At 40.5% G+C, this 23,990-nt stretch overlaps 1 protein-coding gene across 2 annotated transcripts; it reads right to left on the minus strand.

Annotated features, from left to right (window-relative positions):
- Positions 1 to 1,228: 1,228 nt before the first annotated feature.
- On the minus strand, positions 1,229 to 21,980 carry ect2 (epithelial cell transforming 2). Of its 2 annotated transcripts, XM_072660347.1 has the most exons (25): positions 21,848 to 21,980; positions 21,580 to 21,659; positions 19,404 to 19,499; positions 18,354 to 18,536; positions 16,024 to 16,113; positions 15,831 to 15,938; positions 14,307 to 14,380; positions 12,820 to 12,950; positions 12,296 to 12,411; positions 11,488 to 11,550; positions 11,160 to 11,382; positions 10,682 to 10,930; positions 10,244 to 10,368; positions 9,557 to 9,676; positions 9,362 to 9,430; positions 9,160 to 9,270; positions 8,965 to 9,061; positions 8,717 to 8,798; positions 8,533 to 8,611; positions 8,123 to 8,242; positions 7,213 to 7,351; positions 5,878 to 6,032; positions 5,181 to 5,288; positions 4,566 to 4,706; positions 1,229 to 1,525 (listed from the first exon to the last, which is right to left on the minus strand). In XM_072660347.1, exons 1-25 carry the CDS (start codon positions 21,978 to 21,980, stop codon positions 1,229 to 1,231), a joined length of 3,189 nt encoding a protein of 1,062 aa, XP_072516448.1. The 2 variants fall into 2 exon arrangements, with proteins under 2 accessions (XP_072516448.1, XP_072516449.1); XM_072660348.1 differs by lacking the exon at positions 10,682 to 10,930.
- Positions 21,981 to 23,990: the final 2,010 nt, after the last annotated feature.

A 23,990-nucleotide genomic window follows, 5' to 3' on the forward strand; every position in this document is an offset into this window, starting at 1 on the left:
AACACATTTTAAAGCCAAGTTATGGCTGGAGCTACCACTCAAGTCCTTGTGACTGAAGTCACACACACACACACACACACAAACAAAGCACTTTATTAGTAGCACAAGTATTCTCTATCTAATCACCCAAATCAAGTGGCAGCAGTCCAATTTGTAAAATCATGCAAATTCTGGCCAGCAGCTAAAGGTACTGCTGTGGACACAAATCATAAAGTAGCCACCTATGCTAACCCAACATTCCAACAGGCTACTTAAGGTTATATAGAACACAAAAACAACACAAGAGTGTGCTGTGGGGCACCACATCCGAAGAAGAGGACCAGAGTCTGTGGTTGAAAGTGCAGTAAAATAAGATGTTAGCCTAAGAGTTTTACAAATGGTAAGAGCAGACGTGTGGACGTTTGGGTGGAGGTTTTAAATTTAGCGTCTTCAACCACAGACGCAGATCCTCTAAAAGTTACTTGGTGCTCCACAACATTCCAATCTTCGTGTATAGTGATGTGAAATTCTCCTCTTCTTCCAATTATTGCAACACCCTATAAGCATATACTACTACTTATCGTTGCTTATTGCTGCAATGGTTGTAATCTACATCAACGGACCCACTGCCACACCGGAAGGTCTACACAACCCATGAACATTAATGAGTTCAATAGTCTTCTTAGTCACTGGCTCTGCATGACAATCACAGCCACGGTCAACAACATGAAGCAGAATCTTAAAGGATCCGTGCCACAAGGAATTTTTTTTTTTAGACCAAAAGAAAGCCCTCAACACTATTACTAATAAAGTGCTTGGTAAGTATGTACACGTACACACTATAAAATTAGATAGCCCAGGCCCAGTCTTAACACAAAATTCACATGTGAGGAAATTCCCTGCATAAATGCTTGTAACCAAAGACCAGCTATGGGGTAGTGAGTTAGTAAGTAGGGATGCACCGATATGGAATCTGTGAGCCGATAACGATAACCAATAGTGAAACTTTGCTGTTGCTGATACCAACAACCAATATTTGACTATTTTGTTGCAAAGTAAGTTCACTTTAGACTTAAGCATACGTCAAATCCGCTGAATCAAATCACTGGTTGGAATAATCAGCCATAATTTCAATATCGGAACAATAACTGACATATCGGCTGTCATAATAAGTGCCACCACGTTTCCCAAAGAATTAGCATTAGTAGGTGAGAGAGCCAGATGTGCTATGCTCACATCATGTGGCCACCTAGAGGAGGGTCTCCCTGCGTGGGGTTCCAGGGGGCCTGTGCTGGTCAGGGGGAACCAAAAGCTCCCGGCATGGCCTCACAGGCTGCAGCACGACCCTTGAAACTTCCTGTGCGTGGATGGGCACTTTAGGCTGAGTCTCTGGAGGGGCAGGCTGGCTAGTATTCTCTGGGCAGCATGGGGTGCGCACACACATGGGCACCCTGGGCCGAGGAGCATTGTCCAGAGAGTTGGAGCGTTGCACGACTGCATTCTTATTACAGCCACTCAGGCTGAATGTGGAGGCGGAGCGAGACATCTGCACTCGTGAATGAGCACAATACAAAACAAATGGGCACATACGGGAGGGGGAGAGAGAAGAAAAAATAATAAAATAATAATAAATAAATAAATACTAAAAAATTAGCCTGTATTAAACACCCCAACTCGCCTGTTTCATAACATACCAACTTGCCTCTTTCTTTTAGAAAGTAAAAGACGCTTTTAATCTAGCTGGCTAAAGATGCAAGGCCTGCTCAAATATTTCGCATTTTTATTAAATGTAGAAAAACTAAATAGTATTCTTTGCGGTAGATCTTTTCAATGCTCCTTAAAAAGAAAATGTGGAATATGCACACCAATAAAAGCCAGGCTCAGGCTACTGAATGGCTAAATTGAGTAAACAACCCAAACAAAAACAGTCTTGTGAAACAAGTGACAATAGCCTCATTAGTTTCAGACCAGCTTCATTCTCCTTAGCAGCCTTGCTTTTCGATGTAAGGTGGCACTGAATTCATTTTCTGCTGTTTGCTTGACAGCACTGGCTGTTATTTATGGAACACCACACCGTCCTATATTACAGCCCACAGCTGGGTTATAAAGCATATCCTAAAAAACAAAAAGGTCTCGCTCCATTTGATACTTCTTGTGACACTGAAATTCAGATGTATAAATTATAGTTAGCAATAGAAAAATATCATTAATTGTTAAATCAATAAGCGGCTGGGATTCATTTAGCACCATATCAGCTTAGTGCCGGCAGGTATTTCTTAATCATAATTCATTTAAGATACACAGCATGTTGATTTCTAGATATCATAGCATATCAGCCTCTGCCACTGTGTAATTAAGAAGCTAACGAGAGGGGCTATCAGACTTGTGCAAGTGAGACCTTTTAATGAATTACCATGCATTGCATAATATAGAATTAATATTTCTAATATTTCACAGAATCATATCGTAAGTCATATGTTTGCTCCAATCGTACGTTTTTTTCAAATTACTTGAATATTTTCAGTAACATGCATGTCCTACAATGATGAGCCAAAACATGTCACAAATGCTGTTGGTCCTCCACATACTGCCAAAACAGCAACAACTTGCCAAATCATGGACTCTACGAGACCTCTGAATATGTCCTGGCAAAAAAAAGCAGCAGGAGGCATAGGCAGCAGACTGAACTGGGTCCTGCACCTCAAACCTTTTACATTTACATTTACGGCATTTAGCAGACGCTCTTATCCAGAGCGACTTACAAGGTTAATGGTATTACAGAGGTGGGCCAGTGTAGTGTTAGGAGTCTGGCCCAAGGACTCATATTGGTGTAGCGCAGCATAGTCACCCAGACCGGGAATCGAACCCCAGTCTCCCACATGGTGTGGTAGCGGTAGGTAGTGGTGTTATCTGTTGCGCCACACCAACCACCAACCACAAACCATTGCTCAACAGCATGTGTAGTGTGGTGCAGGGACCATCCAGCGGACAAAGAACCGCTGCCACTAGCCAGTAGCACTGCCTATAAGGCGTGTACCTGGCAAATCATCTTAAAACCTCCATAGTCTATGCTGGTGTCATAATTAAAGATTTATGAGAGTTGTGCCAAGACAGTTTAATCTTTGTACTCGTGCACTAATAAGACTTGGGTGATCGACACTGGAGGTTTGTCCTTATTTGCATACTTTGAGAGTGATCATGTTTTTGCTCATCAGCGTACAACAGAGGGGAAAACAAAAACAAGTAAGCTAAAAAAGTAAGCTAAAACTTTTAAAATGAGAAGCATTACTGTTTACAATTCTGAAACCACGGAGGTTCCATCTTTAAAAAAAAAAACAAAGTTCAATGAAAGTGAATTAAACTTTACTATAATACAGGCTTTAAGTTGTTTTTGGGGTTAGCTGGTGACTGAGTTTTGTTAATTGATGTTTACATATTATATTGACTACCAGATAACAGTTTCACTCCAAGAGAATGGCTGGGAGTAGTGGGAGTAGGGGCAGATAGAGAAAGACAGGCTGTTTGCAGAGCCCCCCTCTCCCCCTTATTAATTTATTAGCTTCATTTTATTTTCTCTTACTTTTTATCTCCTATGCAGGGAGTATTCTCAGGTAGTATTCCGGTTGTAATCATGGGAGATTTGCCTCATTTCAGATATACAGTTTAATACAGCCTTGATCATTACTTGACTAGAATACCTAACTTTATTTACTGAACAATATTAATTAAATTCATGTCACCATAAACAAGTATGAGGTACCTAACTACATTACCTAAAAAGTAATTAAAAGCATAATGAAAAGTCAATAATGCTCCCACTTTAGTTGTGAATAAAGTGTCTAATTGAGGCTTGATATGTAGTTCTGCATTTTGACAATATTTCTCTTTCATACTTCATTGAACACTTATGCATTTAATCGTTGATTAAATTAGAACATGTAAATGTATAAATACAAATGTGTATATGTATAAATATACAGTAGTATATATGTAAAAAAGCAGCATAATATTGCTAAAAGTGAAAAGCATTTGTCAGTCTGGACCAAAAACAGCTTATTGGCTTCTGGAAAACATTTTTTATAATATAAAACTGATATGCTAATATAAGTTATGTATTTATTACACAGACCTACAGGTTTAAGAGGTTAACTTAAGGGTACACAGCTGACAATTGCAGATGCTATTGGAATTAATTGATCTGGGACAGACATCAAGACTAAGTGCAGCCTATAAACTGTCAACTTGCTGGGGGGCACCCCAAACACTGAAACCATGCCAAAACATTAAATCTGACTCTGAAATATGAAGTCACTGACTTTACCCATATATTAAAACAGCTTATTTTTTGTCTTTGGTGAAAGCAAGTAAGGCAGAAAACAGAGGCTTGAATAATCACTTTTTTGTAACAGCACAGAGAAATGCAATATAATTATAATTTAAAATAAATATAATTCTCTAATATCTGCCCTTCTCTTGCCAACAAATCACATGACTGCAGAATAACCATCATAAATCATTCTATACTAAAATGTCACCTTAATACAGTAAGTATACAGAGAGAGAACATGAGAGTCAGAGACACTCACAGCCAGTGTGGAGCTGCTAGTCATTCGAGACATATGATCAGGGCCTCCGCCAGGGCTCTTGTCATCTGGGGTACTGCTAGCCATGAAAGCCCTCTGGATCACACGTTTGGGGGTTTTAGTGAATGAAAAAGCCCTGGTGACCTGCAAATGAACAAACATGCATATGAACAAACACGCGACCATCTCTCTTGGCCATTATTGTCAAACACGGTTTTATCTGTGCTTTACACCACAGACCAAATAAATCCTCTGCTAGGAGAATATACTTGGATAGTGAACTTCATTTTCCAGAAATATTACACTTTTAAAGGTCACAAACCACAAAAACCATGTTTGTGTGGTGCTAAGCTAAACTCCATAGTAAAGTCTAGGCTAAAGTAAACACCTGCTGCTGTTAATTCAAGATCAATAAGATGCTAGACCCCTGTCCTCACTTTGACATTGACTTAAAACCCAGCAAGAGTGTGCATCTGCATGCATGCGCGCGCATATATATATATATATATATATATATATATATATATATATATATATATATATATATATATATATATATATATATATATATATATATAGCAAATAAAAACAACCACACCACACTGTTTCCACCCCTACCTTCTTTGATGTTTTTTTGATGGCCCTGGAGGCTCGACTCAGCGTGCTGTCCATATCCTTTGTGCTCACTTGCAGGGAGTCGGGATCAGTGCACTGAATCAGGTCTTCCTGTTCCAAACAGATGCCCAATATTTAATGGAATTTAATGTTGGCATAATGAGTGGGTGCAAATGTGAACGAAAAAAGCAAGATATTAAAGGAAACAATTTAAAAAGAAGCAAGCATCGCCATCTAGTGGAGGACCTAGAACATGCAGGTCAGCTATACCGACATTCACCCCGCAGGGCTTAGAAGAGCTTGTTCTTTAATTATAAAAGGGAAATATATATACGCATCTGTCTGGCTGGAGCCAATTACACGTGCCGTTTGGCAGGTCTGAGTCTGCTCTCATGCGTCAGCGCAAGGCACCTGTGGCGCTGCAGCATGTAGATAAAGCCATCTGCCTCTGAGGTGTAAAGTTCAAGCACAATTCCACTTCTAATTACATTAATCTGTCTTCCAGCTTAACCACGCTGGACAATCTAATAGGATTAACCAGCACCAAAAAGGCCCACGCGCACCACCTAATTTGTTGCTGTAATAAAACGAAGCGGGGCCTAATAAAATAAATAATTACGTTAGGGGCCTTGTCAGCCTCCAGAAGTGGAAAACTAAGGAAGGTCATTTGGGGGTAGAGCGGACAAACGTGTGCACTCACCGCGTCGGCCCTGCAGATTGTGTTGGCCACTTGACGGCAGAGAGTCTTCAGCCAGGCTGATTTGAGAGTGTCTTCGGCAGTGAGCTGGAAGCTGAAAAGGAGGTTCTCTTGCTCGGTTGGGGGCCGCACAACCAGGGCGAAGGCGTTTTGACACTCTGCAGGTCCACAACGGAATCCCCCCCAACCCAAAAAAAAAAAACACACAAGTTTAGTAAACACTGGAAAAGAGGCTCTAAAGCCGGTCATTCAGACCGTTTATTTAACCACACACACACACACACACACACACACACACACACACACACACACACACACACACACACACACACACACACACACACACACACACACACACACACACACACACACACACACACACACACACACACACACACACACAAAGCAATAAGAACTTTCAAATTGTACTATTTCTGTCTTTGACAGCTGACTGGCACCTTGTATAGCTCTGGTAAAGCAGGCAAGACAACACTCAAGCAAGAACTGATTAATGCTGTGTAAACAGAGCCATATTTGTGAACAATTCTGTAATTTTACTCTAACGCAACACACACACACACACCAATGTTCTGCATCTCTCATCTTGTTCAAAAATGCATTTGTAAAGAAGCGTGAATTATACTTTTTGATTGTAGAGGATGCCCAGGACCAAGAAATGCCCATTTAAATTCGCACAGTCAAATCCAATCACCCACTAGTTAGGCCTCCTAGCACACAATGCCACCAGTACTACGAGGGTGAAAGCAAGCATGTGCTTCCTCCAAGTCTGATGAAGAGAGTAACTAAATCATATCAAACTGCACCTAATGCAAGTGCATTACAGCCAAACATTCGGAGGAGAACACCAATTGCCAGTTCTGTTACAGCAGCTAACAGATGCCTGCACTGGGTGACATTGGACTTGGTGATGGAGGGAGAGGTAGCGCGATCCTACCCATTCAGAGAGAATGAGGCCAACTATGCCCCCTGGGACTCCCGGCAATAGACGGCCATCAATGATGGGTCCGAGGCTTTAGATGGCTGTGCCCCTTGACTATGCCAAGTTTTTCACAGAAAATATAACAAACAAATCTGCAGCTCAAATGCCCAATGTTCTAATGTTAGAGTATTCATTAAAACCTAGATGACTCATCTTTTATCTGAATCTTTGACTCTAATGTACATCACCACCTTTGGGGCATGTGCCGAGTACCTGTGTAAATTAGCAAAGCACATAGCAGGAAAGTGTGTGTGAAATGCAGTGCTGAGAGGGATTAACAGTGAGGGGGTGTTTAAAAGGCATGCAGTCCAAAGTAAGAGAGTTGATTCTGATCTTACCTTCAGTGTCTCGCAGATCTAGCACCCTGCGAATCTGAGACAGGGGCATAAGAGCAATGTGTTTGAGCTGAGCTGGCGGACGGGTCTGTCCCAGAGGACTCTTGAAAGTGGTGATCACCTTATGCCTTTTCCTGGCAATCTGGACAGACACACATGCACATAAAACAGAATTACTCAATGCATATGCCCAAGGCTACTAACCATACTGTAGGTGTATGTGGAGGGTATGTGGAGTGTGTTAATTATTGATCTGCAGTGTTCTAATGCTAAATGCCCAGGCTCATTAGGGCCCCTTTAATCCTACGGTGTAGGGCCCAGATAAGTGACGCGGCAAGATGCAGAGCGACAGATATGAATACAGAAGAGTTCATCAATGAATAATTGAGCAGATGGAGCTCTAGCTCTCCCCACCCTCATTAACAAGCTAGACCTAAAGCTGGGCAAACAGGACAGCCACAACACACACAAACCCCTGCCCTATCAAACAGGACCCCACACTAATCAGGAAACAGAGCAGTCGAGTCAGCAAGCATGAACTGCACATGCAGATTATTTATTATTTATTTATTTATTTTTAACGCCCACCTCCACAATGAACAGAGTTAGTGCTTATGGCACATGAAATCTGTGTGACTGGGAGATGAGACAAGCGCAGGTGCATGTGTACATTAAAGCAAACACCAATAGGTTAAAGAAATGACCTAGTCATAGAGAAGCATTGGAAATTAATTGAGTATGCATATATGACAGCTAATAGGTTTAGGTATTTCCTTGTCTAATAATTCTAAAAATATTAATCCATTTCATATGAAGCACAAAGTGATAAAGTAACAGTATACAACACTTACAAATTAGATAACTATTTGACAACATGAAGTAAAATTAAGATCTATTCCAAGTGTGAACTTGCCTCCAGACAGTCATTGAAGAGAAAGAGTGTGACGTTTTCACCACGGTCACAAGGCTTGTCTCCCAGAGCAATGGTTTCCACTCTGTGTACCAGACTCCGATGAGATGACAAGAGATTGGCCTGAAAACCCCACACGTACGTACATACACACATACAGAACCATCACTTTCTCCAACTGCATTTTGCCTATAAATATCAGAGGCTAGAAGAGACTTGCAAGTCTCTTGCAAGGAACAGGAAAGAGAAAAATAAAAAATAAAATATAAAGGAGCTTGTTTAATTAAGTGAAATAAATAGTGATGAAAGCTTCACTGCACAGGATAGGTCCACTGCGCCAGCACTGTGATTTAGAGATTAGCGGACTGTCACTGCGTATAGAACTCGGGTGAGCAAACACATAAGTGACTTACGGGGCAGCCATCCACTTCGTAAACCACATCAAAGATCTGCTTCTGGCCCTCAGTCTTTCTCTTGTCCTCGTTTATATGGCTGAGTTGAGAGCAAAAAGGAGATTCAGGACATGACATTTAACAGGTGAAGAACATGAATGCTCATTATGAAAAAAAAAAAACATTAAAAATGGACTTTACTCACGTCATAACCTCTTTGAGGGACTCGATGGCCTTTTCCAGTGTGACTTTATCAGGATTGTGATCCGAAGTGTGCTTTTTAATATCTAAAACAGTAAGTGTGCCAAAAAAAGATTAGTAGGACAGATTTTCATAGTCACCTACGGGCAGAATATTTTCTCCGGTGCAGAGTACTATTTAAAATTTCACTGATAAAGTTCCTAAAATGCACAGGGCACAGAAAAGAAATGTCTGTGTGTACACGTGCCTTACCATTGAGCAGTAGAGCCACGCTAGGCAGTCTCTGCACAGGACGAATGAGCAGCTCTACAAGCGTTTGTCGCCCGCACTCAGGTTTGGACTGATTGATCTAGAGTTTTAAAAGAAATGCAGAAACAAGGGAGTGAGACGCAGGAAAACTACAGTGTCCTCTTTGCTTAAAGAAGCAGACATAATACAAAATTATACCTTTAGGAAGGCGTGAAACCTTGGCTTCTGCTTCTCACACCTCACGATTGTCTCCTTACTCATCTCAAAGAAGTTGACAAACGGTGGGTAAGCTTTCACCAGCTCTCCAGACTGGGAAACAGAAAGGGAGGGGTTATTACAAAGGCACCAAGCAGCTGTCAGCACAGACCTACTGGGAACATCACAACTCTGTCATGCTCACATATTTCAGAATGATGTCTCCGACGCTCTTGTCTTCCGACCAGTTCATCACCAGCTCCTCCAGGTCCGCCTGTCCAAAGACATTCATCAGCATTAATGCGTGTTCTGGTTGAGTCAGCATACTTCCGTGCTCAATCATGGGGTCAAAAAAAAACGAAAAAAAAAAAAAAAAAAAAAAAAAAAAACTGCTTCCAACCTTTATCCTGGTGTGTACTTCATAAATGTCTGGGATGCTGCCAAAGATGGTCTTAATCTCCTCTTGAGCCAGGATAGGGCCTCCCACCTGGCCCTCCTTCTCCAGTGGAAGTTTGAAGAGCTAAGAAAAGAAAGAAAGAAAAAAATAATAATAAAAAAAAAAGAACAAACGACTCAATTTTAATCTACAGACATACAAGCAGCCCTAATTTTACTTTAAAGCCCAATCTTACTATCCTGAACATTCGGTAATTTTACCCAGAAGAACCAGGCAAATTTATGAGCGATATTTTAGCCAATCGTCACAGCTAGAGGGAGGAACGGTCATTTTGCTCTGATGATGTTGACTTTGCAGCAATCATACATCATTCCTGCATACTGTGTGGGTGAGTAAGTATGTGCAACTGTATCTATGAAAGAAAAGCAGGTTCCAAGGGGCACACAGGTGTTTGGATGTAGAGCAGGCTCTGCTGACCATTCCACTGTAACGCAAATCTAATTCATTTTCTTCCCCACTGGTTTGGAGCACTGGTACAGCCTGATAAGGCTACAGGCAGGAACTGTGGATTGCCATTGTGTGTGTGTGCGCGTGTGTGTGTGTGTGTGTGTGTGTGTGTGTGTGTGCGCGTGTGTGCGTGTGTGTCAGTGTGTGAGAGTGAGAGAGAGAACGAAGGTGTGGGAGAGAGACCTGCAGAACCGTGGCCAGAATATCCACGTAGTTGCTCTCGGTCTGGTACAGTTCCTTGGACACTTGCCATCTTGCCGACTGCTTGGGCAGGACTGGTGTGGAGCTTTTGGAGGGCTTTGTGTTCTCTGAAATGAACAGACAGAGGTGAGCACAAAGATAATCTCCAAAAGCACACATTGTCCTTGAAAATAGAGTATTTACAATCCATTTGCGCAGTTGTATCCATATTATAGGATATGAGAGTTTAAATTGTAGCTTATGATTTAAGGAAAAGCTACAGCTACTACAGTGAATTAACCTGTTTTCTACTTCTACTTCTAATAAACAGTAAACCAAGACAGAATGGATTTAAAGTTACTTCCCTAAAACATCTATTGAACATATATTTGACATATACTCCTTAGACCCTCTAGCTATTCCGGGTCAGACTGACTTCACCTGTTGGTTCTGACTGAGCTGGCTGGCTGCACACACCCACTGACTCGAGGGAGGAGTCAAGTGAGCGCTGAGTGTGCTGAGAATGCACGGCTGGCCTGCCTAAGTTTTGGATGCACATCTCCTGCTCTGCAGCCTTTGGAGTGCTGGTGCAGTGGAAAGACCATTCTCTGCATGTCCTATTTCTTCTGTCCCATTCACTCCTCCTCTTCGCTGGCCTTCTTTGCCTTTGCTTGCCTTCCGTACTACACTCTGCAACAACAGTGCAGCCTTACACTTTGATCTGCCACTCTCTCTCTCTCTCTTACACACGTCTCCCTCACCCTATGCTCGTCAACTGCTCGGCCCGGTTTTAAAAACCTAGCAGAGGATGCCCAATTCAAGAAGCTTCTGGGCTGCACATTGTGGTTTAACACTGAGCTCAAATACTAAGTAAAAGCACATTATAATGGAGTTGTGCTCCAGCTTTTCTCTCGCTCACCTGCCAGAGCCTTGCAGGTCTCTGGGGTGTTGGAGATGTCCAGAAGGGAGCCCATAGAAAGTGAGTGCTCTGCCGAGGGCCTTTTGCGAGGCGGGAAGGGTGAAATCTCAGTCTCTTTCGTAAGCTGGGCCAGGGTGTCCCGCAGCCGCCGCCGTTTCCGATTACTGTTGGGTGTGGTGAGAGAAAGAAGGGACACAGCCTTCTTCATTGCCGGACTCTCCGACTGAAAGAAACAAAGATTATCTATATATACAGCCTTCCGTCATCACATATATACATATACACCTACATTTTTTATTTTTATTTTTTTTTTACATATTCATGTTACCTTCTCATAGGAATACATAGATTCTCCAGCTCGGGCATCCATCTGGATACTTCCCCAAAACCACTTGAAGGAAAAAACAATTGAATAGGACAATAAGACAACAACCCAAATGGAAAATCCATACAAATTTGTTAACAGAAAAATTCTTATTAAGACTGTCATCATTACTCAATGAAACACCATTAGTCTTGGAAAGGCTATGCATGGTTTGCTATTGTTCTGTGGTGGTAAAAACACCAATCATTAGTTGCCAAAAAAAATGGTAGATTGCTCACTTACTAATTATCAGCATTATCCAATATGACATTATTAAATACAGTTGGACTCAACAGCAATCCATCCAAATTACTAAAGAACCAATGGTCCACGGACAGCAATGTGTAGCCAGGAACGTCTACCTCAAATCATATGTTTAGTTGATAAAATCTTATATCTGAGAGCACAAAGCTGAGCGAATGGTCTTCGGTGCGTTGCCAGGCTCATTTAGTAGATTGGCTCACTTGGCAGGTTTGCTTGCTTTTCCTTTAACTTGAATTCGCAACTACAGCTGCCTTACTTTCAGAGAGTGCCTTTACCAAACAGCAAGCCCTCACACATTTCATGCCTAGATTTGAGTTGTTTATGTGAATTGTAGCAACGCATTTGATTTTCTTTACTTAAGGATTTGCGAATCACAACAGTCATTCACACTATGAATTTTGCGTTACCCTGTAAAGCAACATAAGCAAACAAGGGCTAACTTAAATGTTGCTCAAAAATAAACAGAGAGCACTAGCAGCATCTGCCAGAGCAGATCACAGGTCCTCACCTCCTGTTTTACAACATATAGTCTCTTGGAAGGCACAAAGGGCAGCTCCTTAATAGAGTTCTCTTCCACCACCAGGTGAGTGCATTTCCCATCTCCAACCTCCAGAAACTGGCCACCTGGAGCAAAAAACACTCACAAATTGACCTTAAAATCATCACTGGAGGCAAGTCCATTTCTTCTGGCGTGTTCAATGGCCTGAGATTTTTGTCACAATAAAAAAAAAAAAAAAAAAAAAAAGACAGACACTTCAGAGGTATTTTAGAGGCCTTCTAGTTTTATATAATGGAAACTGTTTTATATAATGGAGGAGAACAAAAACAGGCCAAGTAGAGCTTGAGAACATGACCTTTCAATCTCCTTTTATTAAACTAGGCTCGACTTAGAGCTCTGCAACACTCACAAGGCAAAAGGAGTAACAAGCATAGAGTGCAAATAAATACAGAAAAAGACTAAAATACCAAGCTACCAAAACCTCTCTGTTACTCTTCAATGGCAGCAAGGAGGGTTTAGCGATGATTCTGTACCATGCTTCAGTGTCCTTTCCTCCATGTTGTTTTTTTCCTCCTCAGAGAAGCCAAGAAAGCTGAGAACGCAGTCCTGAAACGGAGGTACTTTGAAGGCTGTTCGGAACTCTTCATCGCCTGCATGGAAATTCCTGCAAGCAGAAGGTATGCATCACAGCCTCCACAATACAAATATAAAAAAACAGGCAAAACATTTTTTTCTTGGAAGACAAGACCCATACTTTTAGACTGATTCTAATGAAGCCCTAAGGAACAGAGAGAATAAGGAACCCTGTTCAGAGTACAGAGAACCCTACCACCGAGACAGTATGCAATTCACTAAAGTACAGCAAAAGAGGAAAAAGTAATAAAAATGCCGCCTTCTTCCCAACATTAGCAGGACCTATATTTTAGGAGAGTTTAAAGTCATTCATAATTCAGGGTCGTACAGTAAGCACTGCAAGGATGCATACAAATATCTACAGACAAACCTATACAATATTCTCTCTTTTTATTCCTATATTTTATTCTTCCTGTCAGCACTGGGTTAGGGACTGTATGTAATTATCAGAAACCAAGCAGAAAACATTGTGGCTACACAGCAGGTAAGTGTCCCAAATCCAATCTTTCTCGCCACTGTACCACAGTTGTGTGGTCTGTGTGGCAGTGTGAACAGCAAATACATACATAAATAAATAAATAAATAAATAAATAAATAAAAACACCTATAACAAAAACAAACAAACCACCACACACTGAATCTGACATTTTTAAATTGTGCCACTTTCATACAAAAAGGAGAAATCAACAGCAGCAGTGAGCTTTTCAGTGGCGGGATAGCGAGGTAACAGACCTCATTAATATTTGGGCTGATGCCTCTGTTCAAACAAAATTACGAGGCACGTATCGCAACCACTGCGGGCCTGGGAAAAAACGGAAAAAAAAAAAAACGAAACCAGGCAGCCACAGGAGGACATGGTTGCAGCATTGAAGGAAAATAAAAAGCTTAAAAAGCTCCTTTTTAGCTCCTGTGATTCTGAAAGAGGGAAATGTAACCTCACATGGAGCATTGCTCTATTGCGCATGCACGTCAGTTTGGGAGTGTGAACTGTTCAACGAATGTCAGATATAGGTCACAATAGTGGGAACAGTCTTAGTCTTGAAAAGGAACCAAAGAGAGTCCAATTGCATTTTCTTCTTTATAATGTAAACAACTTCAACTACAAAGCTTAGCTTCTCATTCTCCAGCTTCTTATTTTTGTTCCACATTAAATGGTGTAGTACCGACATTCCAGCTGCTGTACAGTAATAAGAAGGAATACAAATTCTGCATCATTTAAGGTGGAACAGAAAAGTCTGTGTCAGTTAAACATAGCTGGCTTTAATCAGATGGGGCATGTTAACAAAACACTGCAGAACATGTTGCTAAAACTCAGAGCTCTGTTTCTGTAATGCCATGCAATGAAATACTGCCAACAAAAAAGGAAACAAAGACACCACCCACTTACGTTTCATCCTTGTGCTCCCAGGCCTTATGAATCCAGGCAGGGGTAAGGATCGGTGTACCCATACATACAGCCAACTTGAGGGTCGGAGAGAGAGGGAGTGGCACAGTGAGGTTTAAAAGAGAAATGCAGAAAGAAATTAGAGACAAATCACAAATCAAACCTGAGTCATTATGTATATACACATAACGCACAAATCGGCCTAAATCTGAGAACATTTCCTGTGAAGAGTGATAAAACGTGTCCCTTAATCAGACGCTCTAAAACAGCCTGCACGACTACTCTACAACTGCTACAGAGGATGGATTTGCAGAACATCTGGAGCTGACAAAGGCATACAACTGCATCCATTACTACAACGTGCAATCGCTGGAACTGCACAAACATTTCCTTCGTGTTTCCACTAGAAAGAGCTCAAGCAGAATAAATAGCAGAAGACATATGAGGAAAAAAAAAATTCTAAACAGCACAAGCGGATAGGGCAAAGGGATGCATCGCATATATTAACACAGAATTAATTTTCTTTTTGCACATATCCAGCACCTTGACATCCATGATGTGACGAGGGGTATGCGACCCGGTACAGTGCAGATCTACTTATTTCAGTATTAAAGTGTCCATATATCACTTAGTATTTAAACAAAGAAGAAAGTAACAATAAGATTATGCATGTAAACATGGCAAAGGTTTTAAAACATACTGGTTACTCCTCAGTACATGCTGTTGATGTTAAATCTAAGCTGCAAAAAGCAAGTTTTTAATTTACTCTTAGCAATATCATGAAAACGCATACATTTACATATATCTGCCAAGTTTGCCTACAGCTGGTTAACCTCACGGACTCATACTGAAGTACACAGATCAGCCAATCAGACAATAATAAAATCAGCCCATTTAATTCTATGGCGTAAGGCATAGTCCAAAGGGAGTGTATAAGTGAATTATGCTTTTTTTGGTATATAACTACAAACATGTCCTCAGGTGAAAGAAATAAAACACCAGAAAATGTAAGTAATGGACCCTGCATTTTGAAACACCTGTTGTGCAGTCTAGCGCAGAAAGCGCCCAAATCGGGCTCCAGGTTTTGAGACGAGAAAATGAAAAACCAAGTGAACAAGTGATTTAATAAAACAAAGGGCTCTGTTGTTCTCCCAGTCACTTTCTAAAGGAGAGCACCCCTCTTTATATGGGCTTTAGAACAGGGCTTTAGAATGGGCTATGTGGTAGTGCTTTCAGATATTTGATCAGCCCGAATACCCACACTTCAGAAATGCAATTTTTCTGTGGCGCCTTTGGGCGACTAAAAGTTCAATACAGTCGTTAGGATGAATAGTTTGATAGGATAAGAGTGCAGTCTGTGCAGCCCTACCTGCTGATTCTCTGAAATATTTAAAGCAATAAACTGAATATGGGATTAAAAATAAAGTCAGTGGAGGCAAAGTAAAGAATATCACTGCTTCTAACATCCATCAGTTTTATCCCTGTTTTCTAATCAAGGTGCATATAAAGAACTGTGGAAATACAGACCCTGTATTTCTCTCCGTGAGTGGAATGAGCAATGAGATGGGTGACTTTAGCGCTGAAGTCCTTGCGGATGGTGCCGCCCATATGATGCACCAGGCTGACCAGGTTTACCTGAGGAATGACAAACTCTGTGAAAGCTCTGAGACAAGCAAAAGTAGCATCAACAATATACCTGCCTGATGACTACCGGACTCACCACTTCTTCCTTCTTACGGAAGCCAGTGAAACACAGCGACAAATTCAGCATGGTGGTTGAGTAGAGAGGACGGGACGAGAATGGCAGAGGCTACAGAACAAGGCGATAGAGAAAGCAATTGGGAAAAAAAAAATGGGAAACAAGTGATAACATTTTATTAACATCAGAACAACTGTGGGAAACAAACGTAGTTAGTTAGTGAACATAGTCATGGCAAAAATATCTCGATATAGAACACCTATTACAATATTTTTTCCCCTCAGTGTGATGGATTTAAAAAGGCCCACTTGTGTCACAAAAACTATACATACAAAAATCTATTTACAATCATACTATGGATTATACCCACAATTCAAGCACAGTGTAAAGTTAACAATAAAATGTTTTGGAAAAATCTAAGTGTGATGTAAGATTTTCCACCCTTTTATGAGCAATAATACTATTGCTGCAGTTTATTTTACATAAGCCTTAGTTCAGGTGCCAGATTCTCTTCTTTACTTAATAGTTAAGATAAATTGCTATCCAAAAAAAAAAAATCTTCAACTTTCTTCTCAAGAAGAACAGGTATAATTAAACAAAATTATGATTTTAAATGTAAGAGCCAAAAGAGGACCATATGTGTAAAAGAATCAGTTTAACTTAAACAGCATAATTAATATCTACTTTAACAAGGTTAAAATTGGAGGTAGTTCCACAGTCATGTCTAGTTCATCTACTTTACTAAAGGTTTTTACATGCCTGGTTTGATGGTTTTTCCATCCTCTGTACAGTTTTAGTGGAAAAATAGAAATAATTTCATTTGAATTAAATCCAGTTAAGATGGATGATGAGCTGGATGTCTAACACAAACACAAAGTGTCTTGAGGTTTTTCAAGGATCCCATTGAAGAACAATGACCGACCAATATCTTCCTAGCAAGATAAGCTTATTAATTCTGTTCTTGAGAAAAGTTCTAACAAGATTAGAATGTCAGATTCATAGCACCTTTTTAAACCACAGAACTGTTCACAGTCATGCTTTAATAATGAATGGTCCATTGTCCTTGTAAACTACAAATCCCAACTAAGAAAACTTTGGTAAATGTCAGAAATGTTTTGGCTTGTCAGCATCCCTGGTGCGATTACTCCATTAGTGCGGTTTGTTAGAATAGGTGTGAACACTGCCTTTCCAACTCTGCAGTGCACTAGGGTTAGTTAAGCAGACCAAAGAACAGCAGACCTGAGCAGATGGATCTCAGTCGGTTTCTAAGCAAATTAACGATTCCACACGTCTACACCTGACTCCTCAATGACCAGTGCAGGGAGTGTCCAAGCATGTTTCTGTGCTTAAACTTTAATTTAGCAGGCCTGTGTCCAAACAACCCACCCCTACCCCCCACAGCATTTTAGTCACCATTAGAACTGAATTCATTCCAGGGTCTCTAGAAATATTCAGTACCCTTGCTCTTGCTGTATTATTTTCCAATATGTATACGTTAGGTTAGCAGTGCTATGCTATTTAAATTGTTCTTGTTTGATTAAGTTTTTAAATTAATTTTGCAATTTAATCATTTTAATTGCAACTGTACAATTTTAGATCGATTGCAAATATGTCAGTATAAACAAAACAAAACAGGACTAAAATGTAAAGCATCAATTCCATGCTTGGTCTGAACCAAGGGAACTAAACTACAAGTATAAACACACCCTTAGTAAAACTGCATAACCAGGTTTTAAGAGGAAACTTCTTCCAGAGAACGATTGGTCACTGAAGCAATTCTTATGCAGCTCTGACTGTTTGTCTTTGTAAGTTCGTAAGACTTTGTAAGATTCTTCATAAGATTTATCTTAGAAAAGCTTTGGTGAACCCAACCTTAGCAGAATTTATTTCAGCATCCATTACAATAAGAATCTTCAATTCCACATACAAAAAGTCAAAAACGGCTCAATCTCCTCATCTTAAGGCAGAAGAGCCAGTAACATGCCCTCGCTCACTTAAATTTGTGAGGCTCCGGTCTCTAGATCAGAATTATTCTGGCCACAGTTGTGCATCCAGTCGTGTGCGCATGGCACAGGGAGCTATCGCAGACTGTTGAGCAGGTGCTGCTGCTTACAGAGATAACTGTAATGCATTTCTTGGGTTTCATGGTAACAATCAAAAGCCGATTATGAAACAATTTCCCTCCAAACGGGAACTTTCCACCATCATGTTTACCTGACGCTGCCTGCAGGCATATGTTAAATGGTGCTTTAACAAAGATAGAATTACAACTATTTTACTGCTTGTTGAGGAAAAAGAGTCACACATGGGTGTGATACACTGATTGCATGTGGGTAAATTCTGGGTCCTACCTCTCCCCTCCCAGCACAGTGCAGCACCACAGGAGGCCCCAAAATGCGGTTGTCATTTTTGTACAAATAGCTGTAGTCTGGAGACTGGAAGTCCTTCAGTACAAAGATAGTCTCAAACTCTGCATTCTCACCGTCCCAGAACTCTCTGACATTGTCTGTCTTTAGACAGGGGACGTTTATGTCCTGATGGGATAAGGAGACAGAAACAAAAAAAAAAAATAGTCAGACAGGCAGTAAAAAACATAGTTCAAAAATTCAGCTACCAAAGATACACAAAACATTCTTATGGGAACTACTCTGCTCCAACAGGACTAATCTGATCTCAGGAATAATTACGCAGGCTGTATGAAGTTCAGGCTCTGTGAAGCCCATCAAACGTTCTCCATCTCCAATTTGAAAATAATAAAATGGTATGTACAATACAGCAGTAGACATTTCTTAGGAATGTGAAGCACAAAAAGAACATTTGTGGACCATTGGCAACGGAAGCCCAAAATGGCACATTTCAGTGGACATATAAAAGAATTCCAACACAGAGATATTACAGAGTGACACATTCTAATGAATGAGCAGAACTGCTGGTTGAGGAACGATTTAGGGAGTGAAAGACACACAAGGACACAGTTTCCTCGTTTACTGAGGGTGGGGTGACTGCATGATGAAATACAAGGCATGAGAAGAATGAAGCTCTCCACAGGTTTTCATTGCAGCTCACACTTGAGAAAATATGCTGTAACTGTACATTTCCCTCATGCAGACACATTGGCAAAGAACTTAAAATGTTCTGTGACGCACCCTACCTCAGCATGTGGAAAAACAAACAGAAAACACCAAATCAGCAGGGATTATTAATGACCCAAGAGACATTAGTAAAACATGGGCACAGACAAACCGAATCATGTTAGATAAGGGTTATTTCGTTCACCGCATTGTGTTAAAAAGGAAGTTAAATCTTTTAGTGTCAAGTCACACCACTCCCCTCATTGCCCATGCAGAAAAACCCTCCACCATAAGGTCAAGCATGCAAAAAACCCAGTCTTCAGAACATACCATATTGACTATAGATTTTATCAATTTCTCGCCCGACTCAGAGCCTGGGTCTCCTTCTTTAATCTTTACCACTGGGACTTCCATTATTCTGATTGCCTGCAAAAACGAAGCATTTGACATCAATCTGGCAACCCACTATTGACAAATTCACCAAACACGAAGCCCATTATCCTGGCAACCTAGGAAGTGAGGACTGTCAGCCACGGTCCAAGGAGGAAAGTCCTGCGAAATTAATGAAGTTCAAAGCAGCAAGGGACTTCTTGTCAATTCGCTCAGCGGATACCGTGCCCCTGATTAAGCTCTGTGTGGATGTGCCGCTACTGCAGAGTGGCAGGAGAAATAGATCATTTCCAAACATCTGTCCATCTGACAGTTCACTTGTACTCCCTCAAGGGCAAAAAGTGTAAGCTTTCAAGTCTTGGACACATCAACCATGAACACAAAGTGACACACACATGAATACTTGCACCAACACACTTGGACAGCCAGGCCAGAACCTAACCTACCCTCTTCATTATCTGGGGTGAAATGCTGAAGACAGATAGAATGGAAATTCTAGTTATAATCTCACCATCCAAATTCTTGGGAACCATCTAAAACACACTGCTAACACAGATCAAACAGGTCTACTGTTAAAGAAGAGAAGGACAAACAATTCTAGGCAAAGAGCAAAACCAACAAACAAAGACCAGACTGATCACTACTGTAGTGCTGGATACTGAGCACTGCTCTGCTGAACAGTTAAACAAGAAATCACACAATAACGTTACTGATTTTGTTTTTAGAAATTTGTACGGTTTCAAAAAATAAAATAAAAAATCCATCGACCAACTGAAAATTACACACAGGTACAGTTACCTTTAGGAAAGCCAATAAATTCAATAGTACCATTACTATCAGCTACTGCAATATAATCTGTATTTTAAGAGCAGAGAATTTCACGTTCTATATTATAGAACCTTTTGTAGTCTTACAAAGCAGTATACTTAATATTTCACAAACCCATTTATTTTTTCACTACTAATGCAAGACCAGCTGCACACCGTACAACAGTACAACAGTCTTGATGGTACAGTAACTTATAATTATAATTTCTGTTAATTCTGACCAGAAGAGAATGGGTCCCCCTTGTGAGTCTTGGTTCCTCCCAAGGTTTTTTCCCCCAGCTTTGAGGGAGTTTTTCCTTGCCACTGTTGCATTTGGCTGTTCACTTGGGGTCTTAGGTTTTCATGTCTTCTTATGTTGTTGATTTCTTTGCTTTTTTACTGATTACTGATTGTGTAATTAGTACACAAGCTGCTTTGTGAGCAACACAACCAGTTGTGAAAAGCTCTATACAAATAAGTTTGATTTGATTGATAATGCTCTGCTCTTAAAAGCATACTATTTACTTTAACAGAGCCACTACTGGAAAAGTGGAGGAGAACAACGAGGGCACATGAATTGTTTTTATTCCATAAAACAGAAGCTGGTACTAGCAATCTACGGATGAACTAAGATATGCACCAAAAAATATTAATCATGACCAAAGGTGTGTACTAGAGAACTCCTTTATGGACCTGAACCATCACCCAGTTGTTTTGTCTGCAGTCAGTCACAAATTCATTCATTAGACAAAACCACCATAAAGGATGTTAACACAATAAATTTCCATGAACATCTGAGCAACAATTCTCTGTATGTATGTAAACAAATGTTATTAATAGCAAGTGTTCTGCCGACAAAGACAAATCGCATTAGCGGACAATCTTGTCAGTCACAACATTTCCTCAGGAAAACAGGAAGCGCTGCCTGTGTTTATCTGTACACATATCTAACAGCCCAATCTCAAACCATCACAAAACCCCTGATAGAAAAAGATTTATTTTCCTATGAGTCGTGTAAGCACTATAATGCAGGTTTTCCCAATTACTATAAACTCTCAACTTACACCAAAAAGCATCAAACAGTAATAACTGGCTGTTTTTCAAAATCCGAAAAGAAACGTCAAGCTGTAACGTCCTTTTACATCTGTAAGACTAACTAGTGTCAGTGTCAGTCCTGACTGCTATATTACTATTAAAAATAAAAAAAGACTAGAAAGAAAGCCAACAAGAAAGCCCTGTGTAGTATACATACACATCATGAGATTTCCACCCCCATCAACAAGAGAAAGTTGCAATCAATTTCATTTTACCTCTAACGCCTTTTCAAGTTCAGCGTTGTTGCCCGTTTCTCCCACCAGCACTACTCTAGTCTCCACTTGGGGAAGGTTTTCTGAAAGGGTATAAAAGACAGAATTAAGTCAAGTCTCCTCAGAAATACAAATACAGTCATATTAAAGCAAAATGAGAATCTGGGTTCCTTTGTTCGATTTAGAAGGAATGACAGAAGCATGGTCACCCAAAATAAATAAATAATTCAAAACACATTTGATATATTACACAGGTGGAGACCTCACTTACCCTCTGCATCATCAGAGGCCAGCCCTAGGAAGGTGTGCTCCTTAGAGGTCTCTGCCATTCTGGAGTCGTACACAGACGAGTCCACTAGCAGACTACGGGCCATCCCCAAAGTAACTATGCTGCTGTCAGCCATAGTGCTGTGACCCAATCCTGTCCAAAAAAAAAAAAGCACATCAAAAAGGGAGGGGAAAGCAGAGGAAAAAAAAAACACTAGTATGTGTGTGTGTGTGTGTGTGTGTATGGTTGTTTTTACACACCCTACAATAAGCAATGGTGTAAAACTATGATTCAGTACCAATAGGACCATTCAGTCCTTTTATTTACGTTCAGGCACTGATCATCAAACCGTTCAGAAAAACAATAATCAATAAACAACATAAGACGAGCTAAACTCACAGCCTATGCACCTGTCCACTGCAGGTGCTGTTCTTTAAAGGACGTTAGTCTCTTAAAACATTGTTATCTAGTCTAAAATAAAGAAATGTGGGTGAAAACAGCCCTGCAGTGTTTAAACAGTGACAGCTGTCCGACAGCTAGTGATAGCCAGCAAGCTAACGGTGGGAAGCAGTCAAGTAGCAACTCCAAGCTCTCAGGTGGAAAAACGGCTAGCGTGCAAACACTTGATTAAAAGCCAAGTAAAGTGAAATTCACTTAAAAAAAAAACAGGAACAGAGAAAGGAAACTTACCGAAAGCTTGACTGAAAGCAGCAGACGGCTGCGGAGGAGTCGGTGAAGCTCTGAAAAGTTTGCTTCAGGTAAGCTGTCTGGTTGACCAGCAGGCCTGCTCGCAGTAGCCAGAGTTAGCTAGCACACTAACTTCACTGCTGCCTCGCTTCCCTCCCGCTGTCCAACTTACAAAACACAACAAACTCAACTTCAATAGAAATGAAAGAGGCAGCCGCCAAACGGCGAGGTCTTTTAGCACAGCACAGGCTAAGACAGGCTAAGAAACGAGCCTGAACATTAAATCCATTTTCCAAGCTCCGGCCGTCCGGACAGCTCTTCTCCCTTTCTGAATTCAAAACTGAAGGCATGCGGAGGACCCGCGCGCTCATTGGCTGAGACGTGTGAGCTTAGCGGAAGTGCTGCATCGCGGGTCCGGATTGGCTGTTGAATTCAAACAACGATGCAGTGGGAGCAGCGCGTGCGGTTGGTGCTGGGGCTCGAAACAGACAAAAGCCCATAGGAAAACTCAAAAGATCATCATTTTCTCAATTATATATTTTTTTATTCGCATAGGGAATTTTGAAAAGCATTTCAGATCAAATGTCTGATTTCATAAATATATTGGCAGTCGTTAAAAAAAGTGTAAAGTGTATTTGACAATACTTGTTATCTCAACCCTTTGTTTATATTATGGCCATATACAGTATAAAACTGTATATAGTTGTTTTTTTTTAAACAAACATTTATTTGCACAAATGCCAGCTTTAAATCAAGCAGAAAGTTCAAACATGCAGCTACACCTTTGGTGGTGTTTTTTTACTGTAGAATGTATTGGTGGGTGGTAACCTTTCAAATATTGACGCTGCCATTGGTCGCAGCAGAAGCAGGAATGCCTCTGATTGGACTGCATTTGGTTTGCTCTTGGTCGTTGAGTGGCATTGCCATGGGGAGATAAAAAAAAAGAGCTCTCTTAGGTCTGGGAAGGGATTTTAAAATATCATAAAGCAGCCAATCAGCCAGAAAATCAGCCAATTCACTGTCTGGAAAATAATTTAGCCAACATAGTCAGACCAGGCCATCTTAGCGTAGCAAGTTCAGCCCAAGAGCAGACAGGTATTTATGTAAAGAAGTTTCCAATAGAGCTGGGCAATATCATAATATTTTATCGTATCGTGATCAATTTTGTTATTGTGCATAATATGCTTTCACGAGTGTATTGTGAATATTGTTCGTGCTTAAAGAATACGATTAACTGCACGTTTCATTACAAAGAGTGTAATCAGTCTTATTTAATTAAATAGAGTGAAGCATATTTTAAGTAAAAATCATGTTACTCAGTATGGGAGAGTATTTGGAAAGCAGTTTTTACGCTGTTGGTACATCTTGTCTACATGACAAAATATTGAGATAAATATCATGTATCGTAAAAATGTCTTTAAATATCGTGATAGAATTTGTTTTCCATATCGCCCAGCTC

This window comes from Salminus brasiliensis, chromosome 17, assembly GCF_030463535.1.
Source record: "Salminus brasiliensis chromosome 17, fSalBra1.hap2, whole genome shotgun sequence".
NCBI lineage: Eukaryota > Metazoa > Chordata > Actinopteri > Characiformes > Bryconidae > Salminus > Salminus brasiliensis.

What these genes read in the sequence shown, in the direction of transcription:
- ect2 (XM_072660347.1), bottom strand. Translation starts at nt 21,980, where the DNA reads ATGGCTGACAGCAGCATAGTTACTTTGGGGATGGCCCGTAGTCTGCTA. An exon ending in CGTGGCTCTACTGCTCAATG is followed by an intron (nt 8,799 to 8,964) that starts GTAAGGCACGTG and finishes TTACTGTTTTAG; the next exon opens with ATATTAAAAAGCACACTTCG. An exon ending in AGATCTGCGAGACACTGAAG is followed by an intron (nt 6,033 to 7,212) that starts GTAAGATCAGAA and finishes GTGGACCTGCAG; the next exon opens with AGTGTCAAAACGCCTTCGCC.